Here is a 27,975-nt window from a genome sequence, read left to right as displayed (position 1 = left end):
TAAATGCAACAGGGGCAGTCAAATAGCTCTTAACCATAGCCACTGAGAGACCCTACTGTGAATGGGATGGCCTAAATTACAAGAAGTCGAAAAGACTAGCATCTGACTCGGAGCACTGAACACATTTGCTCTGGCCAACCACTCTACCTCCATGCATGCAGCCACAGCATTTGGAGGGCCTGACCGTCCTGCTACAAAAGAAAGGCGGCTGTGTGCTGAGTGCCAACAGATGGGTGTACTATATACACTGCACCCATCCTGGGGCAATAAGCATCAGCTGTGAGCAATACATTTCTCACTGTTTACAGTACCTTTAACAGAAGAAGAATAAGCAGAAAGGGGTAAAGCACGCCCTGAGACCAGATGAACCTGAAGCCCATCTCCCAGGGAACCATTCAGAGGATAGGGTATGCCACAAAACTGAGGACACTTCCTGTCCTGGGCTGTGTTTAGGAGATGCACAAGCTGGAACTCCAATCTGGAAAAGATCACCTTCGTCACTTTCTAGGGGCAACACCAACCCGCGGCACTCCACTGAAAGAATCTGCCCTCACATGGAAGGAACATGTTAGATAAGCTACTTCTGGGAAAACTCCCCATCGCTGCGCCCACTGCCACAGGCAAATCACCTTCCAATATAGGGTCCACAGCCCCAAACTGTCCTGTCTGCTGATGTATTGGACAGTGGTGGTGGTGTTGTTGTCCGACAAAATATGAATATTACTACCAGAAGTTCATGTTTATTGCATCGATATTTTTAACCATTACAATGTCCATTCATTCAATGAAACAGGAGCACAATCATAGTTGAAAATTAAAAATATAAATCAACTACTTTTATCCCGTGATTGCTTTCTGGCCCTCATTTTGTAGAATCTGAAATAAAGTTAATCACTGGGAGCATCATGTTGAATTCACAAATTGAGATCATTTAAATGAGCGGTTCTTAAACTTTTGACTTCTGTGGACCCCCACTTAATCATAACTAGAACCCAGGCACCCCACTGAATCATCATTGGAATTTGAGGACCCAAACTTAGTCATTACTGGAAGCTGGGTAACCCACCCTAAAATGTTTTCGATGATTTGAACCTCAAAAAAATACACACAAACATACAGAAACAAGCATTCAAACAAATACAAAAATAATAAAATATTTGATTTCATTTACAAATATATTTAAAAAAAACTTTACATTTAATGGGAAGTTTGGAGCTTTCTAAATTCAACTGTGGCCACTCATAGTACATTCTATATTCTGCTTGATGCACTTATACTACCCCAACAACTGAATTTTTAGATGTCAATTTCAAATGACATCACATGTACACAATGTTTTAAAATGTTCAGTTTTCAATTTTGCTTCTTTATTTATATACACTTTACTAATCTATTAATGTTATTTAATATTCTCCTACAGTTGCAAATTACCCGAGTAGGCTTTGCGGATCCCCAAGGATACCCGGACCACGGGTTAAGAACCACTGATTTAAATAATAAGAAATAAACAAAACCCGGTCATTAATTTCCTAGTTCATTTTTGTTTCCTTTTGACTTCACTTCAACGATGTATATACATTACACAACTTGGGTGTTTAATTTTGAATAGTCACGTTTCAAGTAATGAATGAGAGTTTCTCTAAATGTACAAACTTTAACTTGGTTAAGAGGATCTCGAGTCAATTGTTCAGGATAATTAATATGTGTGGGGCAAACACATGACCAATGCAAAATTATTTCTTCTTTGTAACCAGCAGGTCTGCATTTGGTATTACTATTCCCTTTTACAACTGTATAAGATATTGCCCTGGCAATATACTCATTGCTTGAAAGGTGACTATCCAGAATTAATCACCCTAGTTGTGTAATGTATATAAATCTTGTTTTCAAACATATTACTCTTTGCAATTGAAGTTTAACTAAGTTAAGCTTCAATTGCAAAGGTTAATATGTTTGAAAATAAGATTGACTCTGAGAAAATAAAAAGTTAATAACCACCAAGGCATGGGATTATTTACCCAGAATAATTTTATCACCAACAGTTGAAGCTATTTTTAGGGATCTATTCACAGTCTTTTTAAAAACGATTAACAAACGTTGTAGTGTTCCATTGCTTTTCAAAAGTCAATGTTTCCAGGGCAGAGAATAGATATTCCTGCCTAGTATGTCTAGTACCCTCACTCACAAATTCAATCTCTGACCATAAGTAGTTGGTTAATGTCTATATTGGAGCATTCTTCAGTTTACAACACAAATTGATTCCTTTCCTGTGCAATTGTTCACCCTACCAGATAGAACCCTAATCTTATCTTCAATTGTGATATACAACTGGGAAGAGCATAAAGCAGCGTATGCACATTGCATACAGTCGAATCTAAACAATTTGTGAGTTTTCCTAGTAGGGCATCAAACGTATGTCAACACTGGTAACACTTCATTTTAATACCTGTAGTAATGGTTCTAAAGAAGGGCTACTCGGACTCCTGGCTAAGGTCTTAAAGACAAACCCCAATGACAGAGCATTAGATTTCAATGATGACAGATGTTTGCAGAAAGTATTGCAATTGTGAAATAGGATTAATAGATACTTATATTTGGTAACACACTCTTGAAGTTGCTACGGAATTCCCCACTATAAGAATATTTGAGGCTGTTTCAGGTCCTTACAGAAAACCGGTTTGATTGAAAGCAACATGCTGGAGCTGAGCTGCATAATTCTCTAAGTCAACACAGGAATGGGATTTGAAGAGGAGCAGGACCGTATTTTAGATATATTCCTTTTACTTTGATGGTGGGAAGTGGTCTGTTTGTGCGCCTTCTTGCGGTCATGGTTGACATTGCTCGCAGATGGTCTTGGGATGCATTTAGGCACCAAGATTACACAATGATGTGTTGTTTGAAGTATTCAGGTACGGCAGGCAATCCTAACGCAGATCTGTAAATGACACTGGGAGTTGGAAGATCATGCATGGCTTAACACAAGAAGACTGTGGTTGAGACATGCTCCAATTTTGACTGAAAAAACGATACAACATTTAAAAAAACGCCTGGGAACATCACCAGTGCCTCCATAGCCCACATCTAGAAACAAAAGGACCGACAATAGCAGCGCAACATATAATGCTGACACATCGCTTCCTGTGAGGCTGTGAGATGTCAAGCAAGAGTGATGGGCCCCACCTAAAACCAGAGACTCAACAGGGCTGTACACATTTCTGAATTCTGTCTGGTGCAGGGGAAGGAGATTCATCAAAGGAATTTGCAACAGCAAGTATTCATTAAAAGTATGCAAATTAATAATCCACGTAGCATGGCAAAGACGAATTAACAACAAGTGAACCATCAGAGTTACCTCATACATATGTCAATTTCTGAAATGAGGTTTTCTGGGGCATCTATTTTTATAGAAATTCACTAAAAATGGGGTCACCATGCTTTGGAAATGAGATCATGAGATTGGGTCATTTAGCTGAAAGTTTTTCTAGAGGTTTACCCTGGATCTGAGGATGGATTCTAGGCATAACCATATCCATATGGGAGAACAATCACCCTAGCACCAGTCTCTGCCACAGCATGGTAAAAGGAAACTTCACATAAAACAGTGCTACAAATGAGGTAATTTTGAACACAACTGAGAGATGGAGATCTATGAGTATTTGCAAATCTCTATACTTGATCACAATTTTCTACAAAACTTCCTGATAAGCAAGAAACAGAATGCCAAAGTGCCTGGTACAAACACTGGAGTGGATAAACACAAATGATTTTGAACGCACATGTTCAAGCAACCAAACCAGATAAACTCACCCATAACTAAGCTTCTATCCTCCAAGAGTGAGTGCCTTCAACTCTAAATCAATATGGACATTTAATTGCAGATGCACAGCAGTGTTAATACTTACCTTTTTATCCGTTTCCATGGAGGAATGCTCAGCGCTAGGCAAAAGGAATGCAATAGTGGCGACAAGAATCTGCAGAAAATTAAATAAAGTCAAAATCCATGATAACACAAAGGAGGACTCAGAATATTTGCATCAATCTTTTCATAAACGTTTAAGACTTGGCCTTGTTGACCTACCCAAGAGAAAAATCCAGCTGAATTTTCACCATGACCAAAGTTTATACAAAGAAATCTCCAGTGAAATTTATTGGACGCAAATGCTTCAAACAATACTCTTTGTCAACAAACCCGGCAACTGGTTTTGTTATTTTTGTCAACAGGCCCAGCCCTACAACTTTCCTGATAGCTCAAAACTCATATAACAATTAAGGATAATGATCTGAAATTGGTAAGTTATACTATTGTTTTATTATGTTATTAATTTGATCAAATTCAGTAATATGCAGGTGGTAGCTTTCCATTATTCTTCATTATGTTGAGTCCAAATGTTTAGCTGCCTCAGTCAGAATATGAAGGCAGCCAGCCCGGCCCCATAAAGAGCAAAGAAGCTTTTAAGACACCCACACCATTTTTAGAATACATCACCCATATATCCTCACATAAAACCGGTTGTATATGCTCAAAGCATAATAAGATTTAGACAAGATTCTAGATAACACACAAAGACCGGAGGTTGAAAAGTTATGAGTAGGAGTAGAATTTGGTGAACTTAAGATTTAGGGTATATAATTACCATTACTGTACCCTCTTGTCCCTGACCTGATCACACATTCTCACTAAAGAAGGGTGTCTCAAAAGAAATCCCCAGTCAATGATCGAAAAGACCAGTGGGGAATACCAGTCAAGAATCAGATTAATGGGACTCTCTGAATATTGCATATAATAAATACTTGTTCATACAGAAGAAATGGATTAGTATTAACAATGACCACTCTAACCATGTGCCCAAGCTAAAAGATAATAGTGACCTACGTACACAAGCATCTTTCAGGGAGAAAACATTCGTTTGTCCAAGAGGCTTGTAAAAATGTTTTCATTTCATGGAATAGGGCGGCTGAAAGGTGCAAGGATGAGCTTATAATATGGGTGACTGTTTTCAAATGTAAATGCACCTATCTAGATAAAATGAGTTAGGTGAAGTCGTAGGGGGGCATGTGACAGACCGGTATTAACCTCCCTGTTGTAAATTATGGGGTTGTTCCGTGTCATAGCACACTGTAATCATATTAACTCGCATTGTACATGTTCAGTTCACTTTCCCTTTTTCTTATTCCAGCATTCCCTCTTTTCCCATATCCTGACATCCCCCTTCCTTCCCAGTTGCTGGAGCATTCCATATTCTGTTTTGAAAGTTGGAACGATTATTTCAGTAAAGAGTGTTGACAGGAGCTGTGGCCTAGAGGTTGTCGCTTATCTATTTTGAATAAAGTTATTAAATTCAATGATTCGAAAAGCTCTTCTTCATTTGGAACACTGGCGAGGAGGATGATATACAAACCCACGCCTGTATAGCTCAATGGATTAGCATTCCATGCCTTAACCACTTGGCCACTTCGTAGCCATGCACTCTACTATCTACAAGTCCACAGCCTTGTGTTGCAGACCCACTCTATCCTGCAGTAAATATTAGATATGTGGAGGTTTCGAACTGAAATAGTTTCATTCTTGTCTGCCTCAATGATTCTGTGATTTCCTACCAAACATGCTTTTACCTTGATGTTAGTAGTCATTGCTGTAACCATATTTACAATTAATTAGATGGCATTAGCGAGTTGAGGGTTCACTTCTGACTTTTTTTTATTCTCTGAAAATAGTAGTTGCTCCTTCTTGCATTTAGACTGTTATAAGTATGGCTTAGACTACGGCGATTACTGCTGTGAAAATGCATCCACCAGATTCATAATGCTTCAAGAGTTGATGCCTGAAGACAGGCCACAGAATTAGCGGAATGGGGGGAAAGATACAAATTTGCTTCAGTTTGTTTTGAGGCTATCAGTGGTAATCCTCAGAATTCAAGTAGTTATGGTCATGATTATGAAAGACCTGGGAGCACTGTATGCATTGATGTGATAATTCCCACTCAATATTTCAAAAGTATGAATCTTTGAAACTCATCAGAAAAACGAAAACACATTTTTGGACGGCAGATTCTTTTACATACAAAAGCTCCTGAGGACTGCAGTATTTCAGCTTCTCCAGAATGGTGATTGTTTACCGACAAGTCCTTTTTTTGGCATCAGGGAGTGATTTGCATTTCCCATCCTGACACTGAGAGCTGCCGGAAAACAGCCGGACAGTAGGTTGGGCATGTTTTGGCAAATGAAGCATGCTATTAGTATTCTGTCTCCAGATCTTGGGCTTTGAAAGAGATTATTGCACCACCTGTCAATATCATTCCGGGAATCCCGAAAGACGAGTGGGAAACTAGTTCAGATAATGAGGTTATACTTACGTTGGCAAAAGTATAACATTGTCCATGGTTGGCCAGCAAACCTCAATAGTTTACAAGATGAAATCAAGAGTGTTTTTGAAGTAAGGAATTAACTGAGTATAAACAATGACATGGGCTTGAGGGGAGACAGACTGGTGCTCCCCCTCCACCCCCCCCTAAGGACTTTGGGGACAGGATTGCTGAGTTAGCTCATGAAGACCATCTTGGACGAAGTGCCACCAAGTCTAAGGTTAGAGTTACATACTGGTTACCAAGTATGGACTATGTTGTAGAAAAGAGAGTCAGGCAGTCCCTAATATGTGCCATGAGTGACAAAAGTAAAAGTGCAAGACGATCACCTTTATCCCCAGTTAGAATACCTTCCACAACATGAGGAAAACAGGGTTTAGACATTATTGGTACCTTTATATTTTCTATGTGGGCAGGAGGGTTTATGCTTGTATTAGTGGAATATCATTCCCAGTTCTTTGTTACTAAGGTAGTGAGTCCTATCTACTCAACTTCTCATAAGTTTGTTAACCTACACATTTATGATAGAAGGTGTGCCTAGTAATATCATAACTCTCAATGGGGTTCAATTAGCTTCAAATGGAATGAAATATTTCTTATTGGGAATCTCCATTCAGCACCTCAAAATTGATTTGTATTGCCCCAGGGCAAGGGGTTTAGTGGAACGTGTAAGAAATGCGTTACTTACCTGTAACTGCAGTTATCCAGTATTGGTGTCTTTCATAGATTCACATGCCTGAATCATTCCCCGTCGTCGAGATGGGAGTCCCCGGTACATAGAAAAGTAATGTCCTATAGACATACATAGAGAAAAGTAGGCCTAAGGGCCCTGCCTTGGTAGCCCATCTGTGTCCTTTTGTAAAAAGGACCAAACTTCTGAAGGTAGCCAATCAGCTACCACCTCCCTCTAGAACCTTCCTGCCATATTGAGCAGTCTGGGATAACACATATCATGCGACTAATAACCCTCATCAATAATAAGGAATAAAGTAAATAAATGTGCATACCAGTACAGGACGGTGGGAAGAAGGAGGGCTCATCTTACTGGAATAGATGGCGAAGCACAGCCTGGCCCACAGCTGCATCCTGCATCAGTTCCGTATCCAGGCAGTAGTGCCTGGTAAATGTGTGCGGCGATTTCCAGGTCGCTGCTCTGCAAATGTCCAGTACCGGAACTCCAGCGAATAGTGCCGCCGATGTGGACATAGCTCTTGTGGAATGTGCTCGGACTTTGGAGTGTAATGGACGTCCGGCCTTGTCATGGCAAAAAGCAATTGCAGATGATATCCATCTCGAAATGCTTTGTTTGGAGAGTGGCATGCCTTTCCTGGGTCTGCTGAAAGCGATGAAAAGCTGATTAGTTTTTCTGAATTGTTTTGTTTTGTCCAAGTAAAATTTGAGACATCTTTTTAGGTCCAAAGAGTGGAGGGACCTTTCAGCCGCAGTACTGGGATTTGGGAAGAATGAGCGCAGTACAAGCGGTTCATTTAAATGGAAGTCTGAAGGGACTTTAGGAATGAAACGAGGATTAGTTCTTAATATCACTCTGTCTTCTCTGAACTGCATGAAAGGATCCTGTATGGAAAGAGCTTGTAACTCACTGACCCGTCTCGCTGAGGTCAAAGCTAAAAGAAGTGCTGTTTTCCATGAAGTATATTTGAGTTCAGCTCTGTGGATTGGCTCAAATGGGTGTTTCATCAATTGGTTGAGGACTACATTAAGGTGCCATGTTGGAGGAATCCTACGTGGCCTTGGAAATGATCTATAGAGCCCTTTAAGGAATTGCTTTATTAATCTGTTGGACCATAGAGAAGGTCCTTTTGAAGTTCTTGTAAAACGGGAGATTGCTGCCAAATGAACTCTGATAGAGGCATGGGCAAGTCCCGACTGTGCCAGATGTAGTAAATATGGTAGTAAGAGCTCCGGAGTTATCCTTAAGGGATGGAGATCGTTGTCTTTGCACCAAATAGCGCTTCCATTTCAAGCAGTAAGTTTTGTTTGTGCTGATTGCTCTCGCTTTAGCTAGTACATCTTTACACTCCTGCGGGATGTCTAGTTTGCAGAACTCTCGGTGCTCAGGAGCCATGCCGATAATCTGAGAGATTTCAGATTCGGGTGGAGTATTTGGCGTTTGGACATGGAGAGCAGAGAGGGATGTTGATCCAGACGGAGATATGGTTGGATTGAGAGGCGTTGGAGGTCCGTAAACCAATGCTGTCTCGGCCAGTATGGGGCAATGAGAATCAAGGTGCAGTGCTCCGTTTTCATTTTCCGAATGACCCTTGTTATCAGGGGAAACGGCGGAAACGCGTACGCAAACACGTTGCGCCATGCAATGGAAAATGCATTTCCTAATGACCTTGGTTGGGGATGCCAGCTTGCGAAGTTTTGGCATTTCGCGTTCTCTGCTGTGGCAAATAGGTCTATTTGCGGTGTCCCCCATTCCAAGAAGATGTGGTTTAGGACTTTCTGGTCTAGTTCCCATTCGTGGGACAGTGACCTCTGTCTGCTTTGAGCGTCCGCTATGACGTTGTCTTTGCCCGGGACATACTCCGCTGTTAGTTTTATGTTGTTGTGTACTAGCCAGTTCCAAATTTTCTACGATTCGCGAGATAGTGTCAGCGAACGTGTTCCTCCCTGCTTGTTCAAGTAGTGCATTGTTGTCGTGTTGTCCGTTCTCACAAGCACTGCTGAATTCTTGATGCGAGGGAGGAATGCTTGTAGAGAGTGGAGAACTGCTCTGAGTTCTAGGAGGTTGATATGTAGTTTTGTTTCTTGTTCCGTCCACTTGCCGCTGATTTGCAATTCTTGCAGGACTGCGCCCCATCCTTCTAGAGAAGCATCTGTGGTGATGACATGCGGAGTCGCAGGCATCAAGAACGTCAGACCTTTCGGCAGGTTCTTTTCTGTAGTCCACCAAAGTAAGGCCGTTGTTATTTGTCGAGTAATGACTATGTGATCCTCGAAAGAATCTGTACGTTGAGTCCACTGTTTGGTCAAGGCCTCCTGGAGGGGGCGCATTCTGAGCCGACAGTGAGGGATGAGTAGTATGCATGAAGACATCATCCCAAGTAGGGACTTGAAGGTACGTACTTTGATGGTGTTCCTTGAAGACACTGCGGTAGCTAGAGTGATCAGTTTGTGCTTCCGTTCCCGAGATGGGAATGCTTTGGAAGATGTTGTATTTAGAATTGCCCCCAGGAATGTTAAGATTTTGGTGGGCTTTAGGGTTGATTTCTCGTAGTTGAGTGTCAGACCTAGGCTTTGGAAAATAGTGAGACAGGCGTTGGAAGACATCTGTGCGTCCGTCATAGATGGTGCTTTCACCAGCCAGTCGTCCAGGTAGGGGAAGACCTGGTGTCCCTGCTGACGTAGGAAAGCAGCAACAGGAGCGAGGCACTTTGTGAAGATTCGAGGTGCTGATTTGAGGCCGAATGGAAGGACACAAAATTGGTAGTGTTGACCTGCTACTGCGAAACGTAGGAATTTTTTGTGGCGCCTGTGTATTGGGATGTGGTAATATGCGTCTTGCAGGTCTAAAGACGTCATATAGTCTCCTTCCTCTAGGGATCCCAGGATTTCCTGGATGGTCACCATTCGAAACGATTGGGTCTTCAGGAACGTATTGAGTGCCCTGAGATCTAGAATGGGCCTCCATTTCTTCCTTTTTTGTTGTATTAGAAAGAAGCGGGAATAAAATACTTTCCCTCTGTGAGCTGATGGGACACGCTCTATTGCTCCCTTTTTTAACATTGAAGATATTTCTTGAAGGAGTAATCGTAGGTGTTTGTGTTGCATATTGCGAGGAGGAGTAATTGGTGGGATGGATTTGAATTCCAATGAGGGGCCGTGTTGGATTAGTTGTAGTACCCATCGATCCGTTGTTATGGATCTCTAATTGTGGAGGAAGTGTGTCAATTTTCCCCCAATTTTGAATGGACGAGATTGTGGAGGGACTGGCTGCTGCAAATGGTCATAGTCGTCCGCCTGCTGGTTTCTTCAGATTTTTCCCCCTGATGTTCGATCTCCCGTAGGAGGTCTGACGACCTTGTTGCTGTTGCCTCTGCTGGTATTGTGAACGATTTTGGCTGTAGGAATAAGAGGATTTTCCTTGATATGATCCCCTGTAAGAGGGTTGACCCCTTCCCCTGTGTCCTCGAAAGGACTGGTTTCTGAACTGTAATGTGCCGAGAGCTCTTGCAGTGTCTGTGTCTTTTTTGATTGTATGCAAGGCCTCATCTATTTTGTCACCAAATAGGTGTTGTCCGTCATAGGGCATGTCCAAGACTTTGTTTTGGACTTCCTGGCGGAAGGATGTCGCTTTGAGCCACCCTTGTCTGCGTAAAACTGCTGCACCTGCTAGCTGTCTAAAGCCTGTCATAGCGACATCCACAGCAGCATCGATTATTTTTTCTGCTGACATCTGTCCTTCCTTGAGAAGTGAATGAACCTCATCCTTTAAATCTTCAGGTGTATCCTTTATGTATGGGACAATGTCTTCCCACAATTGTCTGTTATATCTGCCTAGTAGCGCAATGGTGTTGGCTACTTTGATAGTCATCGCCGACGTTGTAGAGAAACGTTTGCCTATGCCATCTAATTTCCTGCCTTCCTTGTCTGGTGGTGCCGACAGAGGAGAGGACGGATTTCTGGAATTCTTTTGTGCGGCTTGGGTGACTACTGAATCCGGTTTGGGATGTGCATTAAGGCAGGTAGCTGCTGTTGATGGTGCCTTATATTTTTTATCTAGTCGAGGTACCACTATTGAGACCGATGCAGGTTTTTGCATTAGTTGCTGACCCTGTTCCCAAATGTGCTCTATTATGGGAATTGATCTAGCCGTCTTTTTGATAGGATCTTTAAAATCGTATAAGAAACAGTGCGTTTGATGTGATTCCATGGTCATGTGGAATCTAGTGGCTGCTCTCTCTATCAAATTATGGAATCCGCCAATATCCACTGGAGGAGAGTCGGAAGTATTTGGCTGAGGTGTGGCTGGAGAATGAGCGACATAGTCCTCATCGTCTCTGTTCTGAGACAGGTCGTCTCGAACCTCCCCTTCTCCAGGTTCATTACTCTCCTCGTCAGATGATTGAATGTGATGAATAGTCTCCGTCTCTTGAGGAATATCCAAAGATGATGGTTTTATCTTTGGAGCTTGATGCGGTCTGGATGAAGCTGGAGACTTTTCCGTAGAAGGGGCCACTGGTGATTCAGGGAATCGTCGTTTGTAGTCTGCGATCAAGAATTGTAGATCGGTGACTATAGTTGCTGGGAGGCAAATCATAGGAGTTACTTGAGTCTGTACTCGAGTATGAACAGTTTCCTCTGTCATCATAAGCTCATCTCCATCTTCATCTGTGCTCTGACATTTCATAATTAAATCCGAAGGACTAGTAGCCTGATCGAATTGCTCCTCATCTGATTCGTCACTTTGTAGCAGACAAGATGGGGGAGATTTTTGTACCCTACTTGGAGATGTTAATTCTGGCGTATTAGGGTTTTTTGGGATCTTCTTTGATGGTATCAAATCGGATTTTTTCCATGGCGTCGACGATATTGCCGTCGTCGACGGTGCTGACGTCGACAGTTTTTCTGTAGTAGACGGTGCGGTCGTCGGCGATTCCTTCGTCGACGGTGCGGTCGTCGACGATTCCGTCGTCGGTGCGGTCGTCGACGATTCCTTCGTCGACGGTGCGGTCGTCTGCGGTGTTGTCGTCGACGATGATTTCGGCGTCGACGATCCAGTCTGTGTTCTCGTCGTCGACGGCTCTTTCGTCGTCTATGGCGTGCTCGTCAACGGTGCTCTTGACGTCGACGATGTTTTTGCCGTCGTCGATGTCTTCGTCGATGGGGCGCCCAATGTCGATGGCGTCCTCGTCTATGGCGTAGCCGTCGACGGTTTTTGTCTCGTCGTCGACGAGATCGTCGACGATGTCGTCGGCGGAGACTTGATCACCGTCGATTGCTGTTTTATAATGACAATCGATGATAGTGGCTTACCCGTCGTCGACGATTGAGTGGTCGTCGTCGTCGATGAAAAGGCTGACGACGCCATCGTCGTCGACACGGTTGAGGTAGAGACATATGTGGTCTTTTTTGAAGAAAACGTAGACGAACTCGTCGACGACGACTGCATTGCCTTTGTGAATGTAGGAACATCTTTCACAGACTTGGCAGATTTTACCTCCGAAGACTTTGTGGTAGTCTTTTTAGAAGGAACATTTGAAGGGCCTGGGGAAGCCTCCCTTGGCCTCTTCAATGACAGTTTTGACGAAACTGAAGCCATTTCACTGCCCTCAGAGGACAGGACATCATCCTCTCTGGTTTTAAGTCTGTTTAGCCAGATGAGCAGTCTCCCTTCTCTGTCTTTAAGAGTCTTAGCAGAGAATGATCTACAAATCCTACAGTCTTTAGAAGAATGGTCAGGGTAAAGACAGAAGAGGCAAGTCTCATGCTTGTCTTCAACGTGCAGTCTCTTCTTACCACATGAAGTTCAGGCTCTGAACAGACCTTTCTTCTGCTGATCAGCCATTGTTGTTTGTTGAAGAAAATATCCAAGAATTATGAAGAAAAGAGATAAATCAAAGAAACCTGAGGAGAACTCAGGTGGAGACTCCCTAGCACAACGTGCGGTAGAAAATCTGAGAGACTGAGGCTCCTGGCAGGAAGGTTCTAGAGGGAGGTGGTAGCTGATTGGCTACCTTCAGAAGTTTGGTCCTTTTTACAAAAGGACACAGATAGGCTACTAAGGCAGGGCTCTTAGGCCTACTTTTCTCTATGTATGTCTATAGGACATTACTTTTCTATGTACCGGGGACTCCCATCTCGACGACGGGGAATGATTCAGGCATGTGAATCTATGAAAGACACCCATAATACAGGATAAATAGAATTATTAAAGTGTGCATTCATTTGGCACATGTTTCTAGTGAACCTGCTTAAAAGCCCCTTTAAATAATGTTATGGTCATAATTAGACCGCGCAAACACCAGGAGATGATGGACGGAGCTCTTAAAATTTTTAGACACTCACCCCCAGTCACAGAACAGGGTTGAATTCACCATCATTCTTTAACCCACTTCCCCACCCCAGTGTAGACTCAGCCATATGCAAATCAGTTTTGACCCTGTTCATTATGGGAACAGTCTAGCCCGAACTGCCAAGCCAGGTCTTCCCTGGACCGGAAACAAGCCTCCTGAGACCGGTTTTGGGGTAACACCCCTCATCAGCCAGGCTAGCTTGAATCCAGTGGCATATCAGACAGCACCCAATTCAGTCACTGGTGTTTCTCCGTTTCTCTTGCTCAAAGGCAAACTTCCAAAGTTGACCCCAAATGGTTTGGATTGTTGGAAGGATGACCTTCACATTTCACGTCACTGTGCAGGAAGAGAATAGGTGCTAAAATATTATGGCTTTGTGATGGGAAGGTTTTTAACATCATGTTGTAGCTTCTGTTTCAATCAGCCATTGCCTGGTGAATTTAGATTTTAAACCTACAGGCTTTTACATTATAAAACTATCAGCCTGCGAATTAATAAAGGAGTGTGTTTTCTAATTAGCAGGTTTTTATTAACTTTTAATGATTTTGCGTATTGTGTTGCATAGTTATAGTTTCAAATAAGTGTATTGAAAAACTAAAAATGACATGGACACTTCCCTCGAGACTCCCATAAATAAACAGCGTATAGTGTCCATGTTTACTTCATGGCCCGAACTCTTGCCATTATCAATGACAAAACAAAGATTATTGTTTAGGGGGAAAACCACAAACCAACTAGGAGACCACACTTGCTAGCATTTACAGACCTATTTCCTGAACAGAAAATAGAAACTTGGATAAAGAGTCTTACCTGAAGCCTTGAACAATAGGCTGGGTGGAAGAGAGTACGCTTGTAGTGGAAGTATTTAGGGGTTAACACAAAACTCCAGCAGTAGATGCCCCTGACATTTACCACTTCTACAGCACTGAAATGCTCTTATCTATAGAAAGCACATGTTTAAATAACTGCTGTGCTCCTTTCACACACCTTTAACCTTCTGATTATTATGGACATTATCAGACTTCATTCGGTTCAGAAATTAAATGTGTTGGCTCCATCAGATTCTGGCACTAGCCAAATAAAGCTGTTTTGGAAGCATAAACCTAAAAGATTAAAGGTGCATGGATGGAGCAGACCCTCATTTTTACAAGTGGAGCAAATTTTTATATTTTGGAGCCGAGAGCTCTGTTCCAATCCCTCTGGTATTACTCCAGGTAAAAAACAACATTTTGAAATCCGAAAAGGCAGATAGAGGAGTCTACAATTTTGTAAATTATTTGTGCGTTTACTAAGCATAATGGTTAGAAGCAACTGGGGCTTGAGAAGTCATGCTCTGAATTAAATTCAAATGTAGCAACAGACAGGTGCCAATCCACCTCTAATGGGGAAACAATACAATCAACATCTTCTTGAGTAGCAAAGAACAAGCAATGGAACTCTCTCAAGACAGATCAAGCACAATGCTCTGCACAAATTCAAGTGAAGTGAAAACACATAGCTGAGTAAAACACTTTATGGGCCATCAAAACTCTTTTTACTCAAAATAAGAAGACTCTTAAAAAAAGTACAGAGGTTTTATCAGAAACATTAGAGCAACAGGAACAAAGGGAAATAACCATGAAATTGGTATGGTATAGGTCTACGTATTGATAATAAAGTTGAAAAAGCTCTCAACACCTCCTTTCGGATGACAAGTATCTATTGGCCTTCACGAATATCACAGAATTGATATATAACATCTCAGACAGTAGAATACTAGAACTATCCTGAGGTATAACAACTAAGAGCTGGAAACTCCAGAACCTCAGTACTAGCCAGCTACACAGCAAGTCTCTTGCACCAGAAAGTGAAACAGGCCTGGTGACCTCGTTGTACACTGAAGTATGACAGAATGGCAAAAATCGTGAGAACTCTGTATCTTCTTGTGATGTGCTGCAATCGTCTGACCTCACGGTGGACACACCAATCCTCATATAAAGGGTAACCTCTCCTTATACTTTCAGTCAGGGCCCATGATAACATAAGAATTTATCAGTGGTGAATCAATTCAATTTTCCACTAACTAACAAGTCGCTTACCTTCAGTAAAACCTTATCTGGTAGAGACTCTATCTAGCTGCAGACTCTTTACCTTAAAATATTCCCCATGCGTCAGACTAAAGCACAACATTTTTCGGGTGGTACCTCTGTGCGCCGGTAGGTGGCGTTGCTCATCCGCATCGAAAGTGGCATGTGCAGTCCCTATATAGGCACCACCACAGAGTGCTGACATCAGTTACCTTTTGCGAACTTTCTATGCTAGAAGCATAGAGACATAAGGTTGCTGATGTACAAGTGTGCAGACACTCAGAACCTCATATGGGTAACCCTATATGGAAATATCAGTTTGCAGAGCGGGGAGGATGATAGAGTCTCCACCACAAAAGGCATTATCAAAGTGGCGCCCATGAGGTTAAAAGGGAGCACAGCAAACTGATCATGCTTGTGGCCCACCGTGACCCACAGGCAGCGTCTGTGGGCAGGCAGGATGGAAATGTGGAAGGAGGCGTCATGCAAATCCAGCACAACCATCCAGTCTCCAGGGTCTAGGGTAAACAGAACCTGAGCGAACAGGAGTATCTTGAATTTCACCTTCTTCAGGGAGAAAATGAGAGGGCACAAATCTAAAACAGGGTGGAGATCTCAGTCAATCTTGGGCAGCAGAAAGGAGTTGGAATAGCAGCCACACCCTACTTCTGATGCCGGCACCCTCTTGAGGGCTACTTTGGCCAAAAAAAACTGAACTTCCGGACGGAACATGGAGATGTGGTCCTCAGTCAGCCGGTCATGGAATGTTGGCATGGGTGATGGGGATTCTAGCAAAGGGATAGAGTAACCCACTGAACAATTTGTAGTACCCACTTATCCAGTATTATTTAGAGGCAGGTTATGGTGGAATCTGCTGCCACTAGGGTGCCCATGATTGTACAAGAGCAAACTAAAGTGGTTTTGAGACCTCTGCCTGTGTGTTTCACAAGGCTTGTGGGAACCACAGCCACAAAAGGACGAGGGAGTCTGTTTACCCTGGTGGCTGAGAGGGAATTGATTCAGTTGGTAGCCCCTAGTGTAGTCACAGAAGGGGCGAAAGGCAGAATGTGGTTGGTGAGGGGCCATGGAGATGCCCAAGGACCTGCCATTGGACCAGCTGTGCTTCAAGCACTCCTGCCCTGAATCTGGCTGGTCTCTGAAGAGATGGTGCCATCGAAGGGCATGTTCATAGGGGATGCCTGGGATTTCAGCCAGGCGTGGCATCCGGATGCCACAGACAACACAATCACTCTGCCTATGAAGTCAGATGTATACAATCTGTAGTGAATGGTGAATTTTGCTGCATCTCGGCCATCTGCAATAGCCTTGTATAGTATGGCTTGAACCCCCTCCGAGACCATGGGCAGTAGTTGCGCAACCGAATCCTAAACCGTGTGGGTGTGTCACCCCAAAAGGAATGCTGTGTTTACCTACCATGTGCAAAAGAAACAATCGATGGACGGAATGCTGGAGAATGCAAACATTCACCCCCAGTCACAAGGATCTGGGTTTAATCAATCATTCTTTTGCACACCACACCACCCCAGTTTGGACCCAGCCATATGCAAATCAGTCTTGCCCCTGTTCCTTTTGGGAACAGTCCAGCCCGAACTGCCAAGCCAGGTCCTCCATGGACCGTAAAAAAGCATCCTGGGACCGGTTTCAGGGCATCACCCTTTATCAGCCAGGCTAGCTTGAATCCAGTGATGCAGTGAACACGGGACCCACGTCTGGGCATACCCTTCTCAGTTAGGGCGACATATGCAAAAGAAACAATTGATGGACAGAATGCAAACATTCACACCCAGTCACAAGGATCTGGGTTTAATCCTTCATTCGTTTGCTCACCACACCATCCCAGTTTGGACCCAGCCATATGCAAATCAGTCTTGCCCTGTTCCTTTTGGGAACAGTCCAGCCCGAACTGCCAAGCCAGGTCCTCCCTGGACCGGAAGAAAGGATCCTGGGACCGGTTTCAAGTCATTACCCTTCATCAACCAGGCTAGCTTGAATCTAGTGGTGTAGTGAGCACGGGACCCACGTCTGGGCATTCCCTTCTCACTTAGGGTGACATATGCAAAAGAAACAATTGATGGACGGAATGCTGGACAATGCAAACATTCACCCCCAGTCACAAGGATCTGGGTTTAATCCATCATTCTTTTGCTCACCACAACACCCCGAATGGCATGGTGAGCAAAAAAACAATGGATTTAGGCCAAGATCTCTGTACTGGGGTAAATGTATGACATTGTTCTGCATTCTGTCCATCAATTGTTTTTTTTGCATTTGTCACTCCAAGTAGGATGGGTATGCCCAGACTTGGCTCCCGTGCTCTCCATGCCACTGGAGTCAAGCTATCCTGGCTGATGAGGGCTGAAAACCCGAAACCGGTCCTAGGATGCTTTTTTCCAGTCCAGGGAGGACCTGGCCTGGCAGTTAGGGCTGGACTGTTCCCATTGGGTGCAGGGTCAAGACTGATTTGCATGTGGCTGGGTTCAAACTGGAATGGCATGGTGAGCAAAAAAACGATGGATTTAGACCAAGATCTCTGTACAGGGGTGAATGTATGACAGACTCCTTTATCTGCGTCAACTACTTCACAAGATGTTAGCCCTGAAGTAGCGATCAAGCTCTTAGGGCTCACAACAATTATTTTTTCATTCAACACTACATCTTACGATAAAGCTGAAGTACTTTAGCAGTAAGGAAAAACCACATCCTCAACTATTCATCAAAAAATGTGTTTTAACTGCATATTTAAGGTATAATCCAAATGTGACTACCTAGATGAAAACTTGTGCACCTGTGTTTCTTTCATTATTCAGTGTCATATTTGTGGAAGACAGAAGTCACAACGCACACATTAACAGAGACTGCATCATATCTACAACATGCCAAAGACAAGATCCACCTACTTCAGCAATTTTCGTGGTCAATGGAGATTCATAATCCTTGAGATTTTTCCAGTACAAAACGAGCAGCTGGAGGACGTCGCAGGCCACGTGAGCGACTAACTTATTTGAAAACTGTAGGAGAAACACATTTTAAACTTGAAGAATCACATAATGGTAAAACATGATAGCTGTTGGTCTTCATCATATGAAATAATCATGTCATCTTTTCATCTGGATTAACCTCAATAACCTCTAAAATACGGTGTGGCTTACAAATAAAGCTTTACATTTCACAGACTACATCATTATTTGGTACCAGTCGCAGTACAGTAAGTCATTAAATTGAGTATAACCCAGTGGTATATCCAGTCTCATTCAAATCATCTAAAAATAAATCAATATTTCAGAAAGGCTGAGTAGTAGTGGTTGAAAAGGCACAAAAAGATGGTCATGGTTTGAGCACTTTCTTGTACACGATTCTGATAAGCAAAAGCTAACATGACCTCCGACAGCCTGCTTATTCATCTGAATTTCTCATTGCAAACATGATGCAACTTCGTCAACTCCAGTAACGTAGGCAAAACGTGCAATCGTAACATTTTAGCAAGAGTAGGTCGCCAATAGGAGGGGGCACTGGAGTTATGTGATTTTGCGGATGCAGCGTTTTCTGCATAATTATGGATTCGCCACACCATACAACATCAGCTGCATAGTGTGCAGATAACAAAAAAAAGTGTTTCAGGATCAAGTGTTACTTAAATTGAATTGACCCATGTTGCCGCACAGTGGAAGGTCCATCGCAAACGTTGACTAGCCACCTTTCTGTTGCCCTAAGAGTAGCATTTTGGAATTGCATCATATAGCACATTCCTCAGCACTTGTTCGTATGGTTTAAAGCAGTAAACAGTCATGAACTAAGCTTCCCTGTAATTTAAGGGGGAAGAAAGCAAAGTTCAATCTGATCCTCTGACCACAAACAGATTTATATTGAGCTAGATTCTGCTTCCCTGACCACAAAGTGCTCACCAACAGATCTTGCATGGGGGCCTTGCAGTCTGACGCATCTGTCATCACCAGGGTATGACAAGCTGGTTACACAGAAGACAGATTTTTTAAAATCCACCAAGCAACAGAAAATCAGACAGGTGTCCCAGAAAGTGTGACAGCCATGTACTTAACAGTCACTTTTGAGATCTTATTCTCAGAATGTCGATTCTCATAGGTTTACTGCATAGAGAATCATGAATTTATTAAAGACACGGATGCTAGCATTATGCATTATACCTTTATTTATTACTTCTGTGCAGCAAACACTTCAAAGAAAAACCTCAGAATAGAATGTAGTATATCAAACATTAAAAACAGAACTTTAATGTCCAATTTAATCCTGCTGTTTGCCATCTTCTCTCTCTTTGTTTATCTCTTCTCCACTCTTCTCCGTGTAACGAATGTAACCTTATCCAAACCAGAAAAAAATGAAAAAGCTAATGTCCATAATCGAATCCTAATTCTCTGTAAGGAAAAAATCTTATTATAAAAAAATACCAATCCTCAAGATACAAACCTTCTTATATCGTGCTTTATAACAAATGTACTGTAAGAAACAGTATAATAATTAGAACATTTCGAGAAATGTCCCTATAACACACATCCCAAACTCCCAAGCCCAAAAAGAAAACATGGCGTGAGCGAGGGATAACACTAGCCTCCTTGTCTTTAATAAAACATGATTCTTTATGCAGTAAACCTATGAGAATCCACATTTTATGGCAAGACAGGAGGCTATAATTAAGAAGGTTCAAATCGTTGTAATACTTTATTTGCAACATGTTCTATAGGTTTGAAATAAAACCTATGCATTAGTTAGACCAATCAGCTGCCTTTAAAATTTCTTGAAGACTTCCACCATTAACATATGCCTTACTAGCCATTGCACCTCGAACAGAACGTGCTATAAAAAAACCTCTAAATTCATACCTGCTTCCTTCTTAACTGACTTTACCCATCTAGCTAGAGCAGCTGTAGAAACCCCTTTATAAAGTTTCACATACAATATCAACAATTGATCTACACCATGAGCCCTAAACTCCAACACTCTACTCTCTTACTCCTTCAAGCACTGACAACATAAAGCTTCGGATTTGCATCAAACCTAGGATTAAAAAACTGAAAGAGACAATGTCTTGGTTCTTCTCCAGATTTCAAACAGAACCTACTGAAGTTGATAATACCTAGTGCTAATATCAAGAACCCTCACATCTGACACGCTCTTAAAAGAAATTATGCATAACAAAGTTGCCAACTTCCATGTTATTTCTCTCAATCCCCCAAAACTTTTTGCTGGCCAACATTCAAACAATTTTAAAATCAAATCCACATCCCAACCCTAATTATACGTTGCTTTAGGAGGTCTTTTAAACCTGACCCATTTCATCACTCTGCACACCACAGGACTTTTTCCTATAGACATACCCTGCACCAAAGCATGACCAGCAGAACCTGCTGATCTATAACAGCTTACCGTTCTAAAAGATAAACCCTTCTCAAACAAATCTGCAAAACAATTAGCTACCATCATCTCATCAACCTCCACAGGATCCAAATCCCTTGCCAGGCACCAAGGTAGCCAAACTGACCATGCACTCCTATACCTCTTCCGAGTTCCAGGTGCCTATTGCTCTTTGAGTAACTCTGAAGCTATTTGCGAAAGCGCTCAGAACCTATTGGATCCCCTGAAATCCTCCAAACTAGAAGGTTGAGCAAACCTGCCTCCAATAAAGGATGTTCTATCCCTTCTTCTCTTACCAACATTCCTTTGTAAGCCCTGATTAAAAAAAGGGCTGTCCATCGCCAACTCCAGCACAGAAGGGAACCATGCCTGAAAACTCCAAAAGTGAGTCACCAACACAATCAGAAAGAATTGCCTCAGCACCTTTACCAACACTCTCTGAATCATAGCAAATGGAGGGAAAGCTTAACCCCTAAGTCCCCCCAATTCTGAGTGCATGCATCTACCGCCAGAGCCCCCGGATCTGGCCTCCAACTGCGGTAATCCTTTAACTGATGCTTCAATTTGGAGGCAAACAGATCCACTTTCAAAGGACCCTTACAAAACTGAATCTCTTAAAAGACTACTACATCCTGCTTGCAATTGCTGTAATCTAACAAGTTCCTTGAATTACAATCTGCCACTAAATTCTGCACACCTGGCAGGTACTGCGCCAGCAAAACAATCTCGTGTTCCAGACAAAACTCTTGTATGTCTTTTGCCACCTCTGTCAATTTCCTTGATCTGCTTCTCCCTAACTTGTTTATGTATGTCACTGCTGCTATATTGTCCATCTTGAGAAGCACTGAACCACCTTGGTGACTTGAAACATTGCAATGCAAAACTTCCTGCTTTCATTTCAAAATAATTTATATGTTTCATCTGGCTCCATACCCCACCTGCCTCCAGAGTGGAGCACAATGCTCCCCATCTAGGCAAGCTTGCATCTGTCATCAACACAAAAGCTGGTCTTGTACCAAAAATCACTCACCCATTTCAAGCTTCCAAGTTTTCCAACAACCAACACAATTCCTTCACTGCTTCCTCTGACATCTTCACACAATCTCCATACCATAAACCATTTGCAAGACCACTTTAACCGTTGTAAAGCCATGTAATACAAAGGCCCTGGAAATACTGCCTGTATAGAATAGGATAAAAGACATTTCTCAACTTGCCATAGCCAGGATAAATTGGCTACTTGTCTGGAGTTTGCTAGGAGCTCTGAGCCAGCATTTGGCTTCCTTAAAATTGGTGCCATCTGCCAAGTTTACAGTTTGCATGGAAATGTGTCCTGTCTTAGGGAAGTATTGATGATGTCCCCACCTACAATGGAACAAACCAATGGGTGACTGCTTTTATGAAATTTGCTTGGATTGGGTCTTTAAAACAGTTGTGCGATGTTGTCCCATTATTTCTAGGAGGTCTTCAGAAGATTTTTGATAAAACTATTTCCATGAGTCTGGCGTTTTGGGTCTAATCATTAATGTTGACAAGTGTTTAGGAGTTATACTTCTACTTATTCTGAAAACCTTCCTGGAGAAAAACAACAGACAACCGATGCATCTTTCTATTGCTGATAATAGGTATTCTTTGCTATTTGCATCCAGTTTGAATGAATGGTCACCGCATCTACAACTTCATCAGGCTCTATACACATGTTTCTACTTACAGAGTAGTAGATCCTTAACTGACCAACATTGTATGATGGTCCTGCAGAATAGCTATTCCTTAACTCCCATTCAATAGCTGCCCTGTTTCAATGCCGAAGCGTTGAACATGAGGTTCCGTGACAATTGTAAGTGGTGTTTTCGACTCGCCCGAATATGGTCGAGTCTGGTATCTATGAACCGCAAATGACGAGTTTAGTGGGTGTACGTGTTTTCGCTGTGCCAACCTAAACCGTTTGTCTGTTTCGTGGGTTTCTTCTTCTGAACCCACGGGTTCCATTTTAGATACGGCATCCATTTTGTTTCTTGCCCTCAAGTAGCCAGCGAACGGACACTGTCCGCTTCGTGACCCTGGGATTCCCAAACTCTTGCGGAAGACACGTGTTCCTTTGAGGGTGTCTTTATGATGAGGGGAATGACACTGCAAGGCAGATGGCCCCGCTCGAGGCTCATCTTGCCGTGCCGGTCTATTGTCTCAGTTGTGCATTCATTAGGCACGTCTCCTTTGATCCCTGCAATCGTGTTTCCGATAGCACTCCCTTACACTCTTTTCAATCTGTTGACTGTCCTCGTCTTCCTCTGCACCTGTTTCTGACTCTTCCTTGATTCGTTTACTGCCGGAATGGAATGTACTAATGGTAAGAAGATGTACTTTTACAGTTGGGAACCGGCAATGCTACTGTAATTATGTTCCGGGGCCCTGAATACATGAAAGCGACCCCCTATGAAATTTACTGTGGGAACCGGGTTGTAACCTTTTGTTTGCCATGTTGTCGTATGACGAAAAACTGTATAAAAGGAGCGATCCACAGATACAATGCGAAGCAGTCTCCATGAACCTACATGCTATGTACTTCTTGTGACTTCTGTGTTCCCTGCAGTAAATAAACCTTGAATCTTTGACGCCGAAGGAAGTGTCCCGTGTCTCTGTCATTTGTACGCCGGAACAGGTAACCCACGAAGATTTCAGGTGTTGTCCCTGGCACCGCTGGGTCTTAGAAAAACCCAGTCCTTCAGTTGGCGCCCAACGTGGGGCGGCATCAGCGGTACCGGTCCAAAGCCCGACGATCGTGAGCAACTTCGTGTGAAATCTCCGAGGGAAGGTGCACCCCGCTTCATCGATCCTGTTGTCGAAACAAGTGGCCCGACGACTTTTCCCGCGAAGATCCCCGCCTCCTGACAGCTGCGACGGACTGCTGCCCTGACTGTCGACCTGTTTTGGCGCCTGGCGTAGACCTTGGTACAGCGAGACGATTGACGGGCCTTCCTGGTGACGCCATTGTTCTTTGAGTTAAGTATTTGTGGGTCGCTCCCCAGAGTCCTTAGTTGTTGTGGGTGCTTAGTTGTTGCATGGTTCCATTGCATTTGTGGTCCTTCGTATTTTGTTCTTAGTTGTTCTATTTGACGGCTGCAGTCGCCAAAAACTGAGGGTTTTTGCATTTTGCGGGTACATTGTAAGTCCAATAACCCTTGAAGTTTGTGAAACTCTGTTAGTGTGCACGATGCCTGGCCGTACTACTTTGTTCAGTTGCTTTAGAGGTTGTGGTGCGGATTCCCGATTGGAGGACTCATGTCCGATACCTCCAGTTGGAACTCCAATATATGAATTATATAGTCGACATGGTGTGGGTCCTATCACGTTCAATGATTGCTGGGTCCGTTATACTAAGGATGACGGTGTCCTTAGTTGGCCACCTCATGGTAGTTTTGAGACCCCAATTTTAGATAATCTTGAAGCTAAATTGTTCCAAAGAAAAGCAAGGCCGGCCATGTTTGATTCCTTTCGGTTGTGGCGTAAAGAAGCCAAGCAAAAAGAAATCAAACAGCTTAAACGTAATAAGAGAGAAGGTATCGTTACAACGATGAGAAATGCTGAGCAGTTTCAGCGAGACAAAGAAGAGAAGGAAAAGGAAATTTTTGATAGATTGCAACGTATGACAGTGGATAAATGTTATCCTGTTTTACCGACGGGTACGGATAAGAAGGGAGAGGAAGCAGTAGAGGACCCTTTGTTGTCTTATCTTCTGAAGTCGCCACCTCCATATGCACAGGATAACCCAGCTCCCGTGGTTCCTCCTGTTCCTCAACCTGCTGTTCCGGCGGCTGTTAATCAGCCTGCCGCTGTTCCTGTTCTTGCGAATCCTTCTGTCCCTATTACTCTACCTGCTACTGTCCCTACTGCTCCACCGTCTATACCTTCTCAAGCTACTGTTCCCGCTACTTCCACTCATGTGGCTACTCCTACTGCTCTTGCTCCTCCTGTATTTGGTCCTCCTATTGTTTCCCCTTTACTTTTCTCTTCTTCCCCGTATGTTCGGCGACGCATTCCTAATATTGTTGCCAACTTTTATTCTCCTCTTGGACCGATTCTTGGGTCTACTGATTCTGATGCTCCTCAAAGACGAAGTCAGCTTCCTGGTGGTAGAGAACGTGACACGCTATATAAAATGGCGAAAAATTGGATTAGATATCCCCTTAAGAATCCTCCACGTATAGTTGTTGACAATTTTTCTCAATTCAATGAGCCAACACAAAGATTCGTGTTTGAAGAAATGTGCAAACTCTTCCGCGATGAGATATCAGTTGATGCGGCAGATGATGTACTGGCCGCTTTAACTGAACTTCACCTTCAGTTTTCGAGTGGTATGATTGTGGGTAGCAATGTTCGACGTGCTGTCGAGCATCTACTATCTTTTCGTCCCGCTTTGATGCCTCGTGCACTGTTTAAAGACGAACATGAGGAATGGATGTCGACGCCTGGTCAGTATCCCATGCGTGAAGTTCCACCAGTATGGAGGCCAGGTGATGCTACTGCTAATCCTGCTATTTTGCCACACTTCCAGAGAGTATGGATACACCTTCCATGGAAACGATCGGAGGTTTTGCAGGTTAAGCAAACTTTGCCTGACCCTCGCAAAAATCCTGCAGGGTACTATAAAGAATTGTCGCAATTAGTGGATGCTACGATAATGAATCTTGCCGACATCGACATGTTGTTCGGCAATGTCGTACCGCAACCGGTATGGGCGAAAATTCGTCAAGAAAATCATGTAGCTGAGTTAGGTGGTGATTGGGCTGCTCTTGTGGCGGCTGACGTACGACAAGTTGGTGGGGCTAAACCTGAACAGCTCATTACTGATCTTCCCCAAAGAATAATTACCCTTATGAAGACACTTATGCCAGCAATGAAAGTTAACTGGGATAAACTGTCTGCCTGTAAGCAAAAGAAGGACGAGAGTGTCTCCGATTTCTTTACGAGATTTGAGGAGGCATTCATCGATCATAGTGGTCAAGATATGGGCACTGAGGGAGGTCAGAGGTTGTTTGTGGATAAATTTGTATCGAATTTGTTGCCTGAACTTAGCAACAAATTGAAAAATTCAGAAAGTGCGTGGGCTGTTTCTACTTCTGCTCAGATATTGGCCACGGCCCAATATTATGAAAATAGAGAGAAAGAGGATATTGATCGTGCAGACAAAAAGACGAAAGAGCTCAAAACGAAAGTTTTGTTGCAACAAGCGTATCCTCCGCGCTCAAATCAAACTGATTCTCAACAGCGGAATAGATCGCAATCGCAGCCCGCTAGGTCGCAATCGCGAAATGACTCTTCTTCGCAGAGATCTATGCTTGGGTACAATCAATGTGCCTATTGTCGAGGTGAGGGTCATTTGAAATTTGATTGTCTGGTTCTGCGTGATCGGAATAATGACAATTCGTCTAGAGGAGGTCATAGTGGTCCTCAACAGGCTTCACGAGGTAGAGGTCGTGGTGTTACTCAGAATCAAAATGAGCGTTCTAATAATTCCTCTGATTCTAATAATTGTTTTGATCAGCGTGGATCATCGTCAGGTAGATCCGCACAGTACAATGTGGACGATTATTACGTCGATCAGGGTACTGATGACGGTAATTACTAGGACAGCCATAGACAAGGAGAGGGAGTAGTATCAGTTCCGGTTGATCAGAGAGGGCCTTACGTCGCAGTTGCCACATCGGGCGTCGTTGAGCCTTTTCTGTTGGACACTGGTGCAGCGAAAAGTTCCATCATGCATTCGAAACTCCCTGGCGCACCTTTGTCTGGCTTAACAAATGTTTCCGTTGGATTCTCTGGCGCCCCTGTTAGCAATCCGGTTTCACGCCCTCTGCCCCTTACAATTGGGCCTCGTGAGCTGAAAGCTCCTTTGATTTTGACTACTGGTTGTGGGGAAAATCTTTTGGGTCTGGATTTGCTGAAACGTTTGTATGCGACTTTGTATTGTTCTCCTGCGGGGGTAAAGCTTACATTGGGAGAGAGAGTAATCTCTCCTATGTACTTGTCCATTGATAAGCTCCCACCGGAATTGAGTTCTCTTCCTGCATCTTTGTGGGCAACAGGTCCCAATGACGTGGGCCTGCTTGACATCTCCCCTTATGTTGTCCAATTGAAATCAAATGTGCGATTACCACGTATTCCCCAGTATCGTATCTCCCTTGATGGTGAGCGAGCGTTGCTAGCGATCATCTATGATTTGATCGAGAAAGATGTTATTGAGGAGACTCGGGGAAACGTGTGTAATAGTCCTGTGTTGCCTATTCTGAAACGCACTGATCCATCTAAGCCTCCTGTTTATCGTTTTGTCATTGATTTACGGGAGGTGAACAAAATTGTGGTTCCTCAGTTCCCTGTGGTGCCTGACATTACGGCTTTACTGACTCTGATTCCAGCATCTGCCTCTTGGTTCTCAGTGATCGACCTAAAGAATGCTTTCTTTAGCATTCCGATTGCTGAGGCAAGCAGGGACCTCTTCGGTTTCTCGTTAGGTGGTCGCAGCTTTAGGTTTAAACGCGCTCCTCAGGGCTATTGTGAGAGTCCATCGATATACAGCCAAGCCCTGAAGAGTCAACTTGATGCGTTTGTGTTACTGGCTGGTGCGGCTTTGATCCAATAGGTCGACGACTTGTTGGTGGCTGCAGACACAAAAGACATCTGCAAAACTGCTACGGTGTCTCTGTTGCAACATCTCTGTGACTTACATCACAAGGTGTCACCTTCTAAACTGCAATATTGTTGTCAAGAAGTAACCTATCTAGGTCACTTATTGTCAAAGGAGGGAAGAAGGTTGACCCCCAGAGAGAATTGCAGCGATTGCTCGAATGACTGTGCCAACAACTCAGAGAGATGTGCGTGCCTTTCTAGGTATCACGTCATACTGCAAGCAATGGATTCCAAATTTTTCATTGCTAGCGAAACCATTGGTAGCCCTCACGTGCAAGGATGTTCCATCTCCTTTGCCATGGACGGACGAGTGTCAGAAAAGTTTTTCTGAACTGCGTGATGCGTTGTGTTCGGCCCCTGTGTTAGGTACTCCTGACTACAGTAAGCCGTTCACACTATACGTTCACGAGAGGG

General features: G+C 43.3%; 1 protein-coding gene across 5 annotated transcripts in view; it reads right to left on the bottom strand.

The window, feature by feature from the left end:
• Nucleotides 1-27,975, bottom strand: part of RALGAPA2 (Ral GTPase activating protein catalytic subunit alpha 2) — a 1,781,019-nt gene that overhangs the window by 742,698 nt on the left and 1,010,346 nt on the right. For all 5 annotated transcript variants that reach the window (XM_086927515.1, XM_086927511.1, XM_086927512.1 and 2 more), the window contains 2 exons: nt 18,390-18,500; nt 3,903-3,971 (listed from right to left, as the gene is read on the bottom strand). In XM_086927515.1, the coding sequence (XP_086783641.1) occupies nt 3,903-3,971; nt 18,390-18,500 (180 nt within the window). The remainder of the gene's footprint in view (nt 1-3,902; nt 3,972-18,389; nt 18,501-27,975) is intronic.

Source organism: Lissotriton vulgaris, chromosome 6 (genome assembly GCF_964263255.1).
Source record: "Lissotriton vulgaris chromosome 6, aLisVul1.2, whole genome shotgun sequence".
In the NCBI taxonomy this organism is placed as follows: domain Eukaryota; kingdom Metazoa; phylum Chordata; class Amphibia; order Caudata; family Salamandridae; genus Lissotriton; species Lissotriton vulgaris.
Note: the sequence above shows the minus strand (reverse complement) of the source record. Positions and strands in the feature narration are given on the sequence as shown.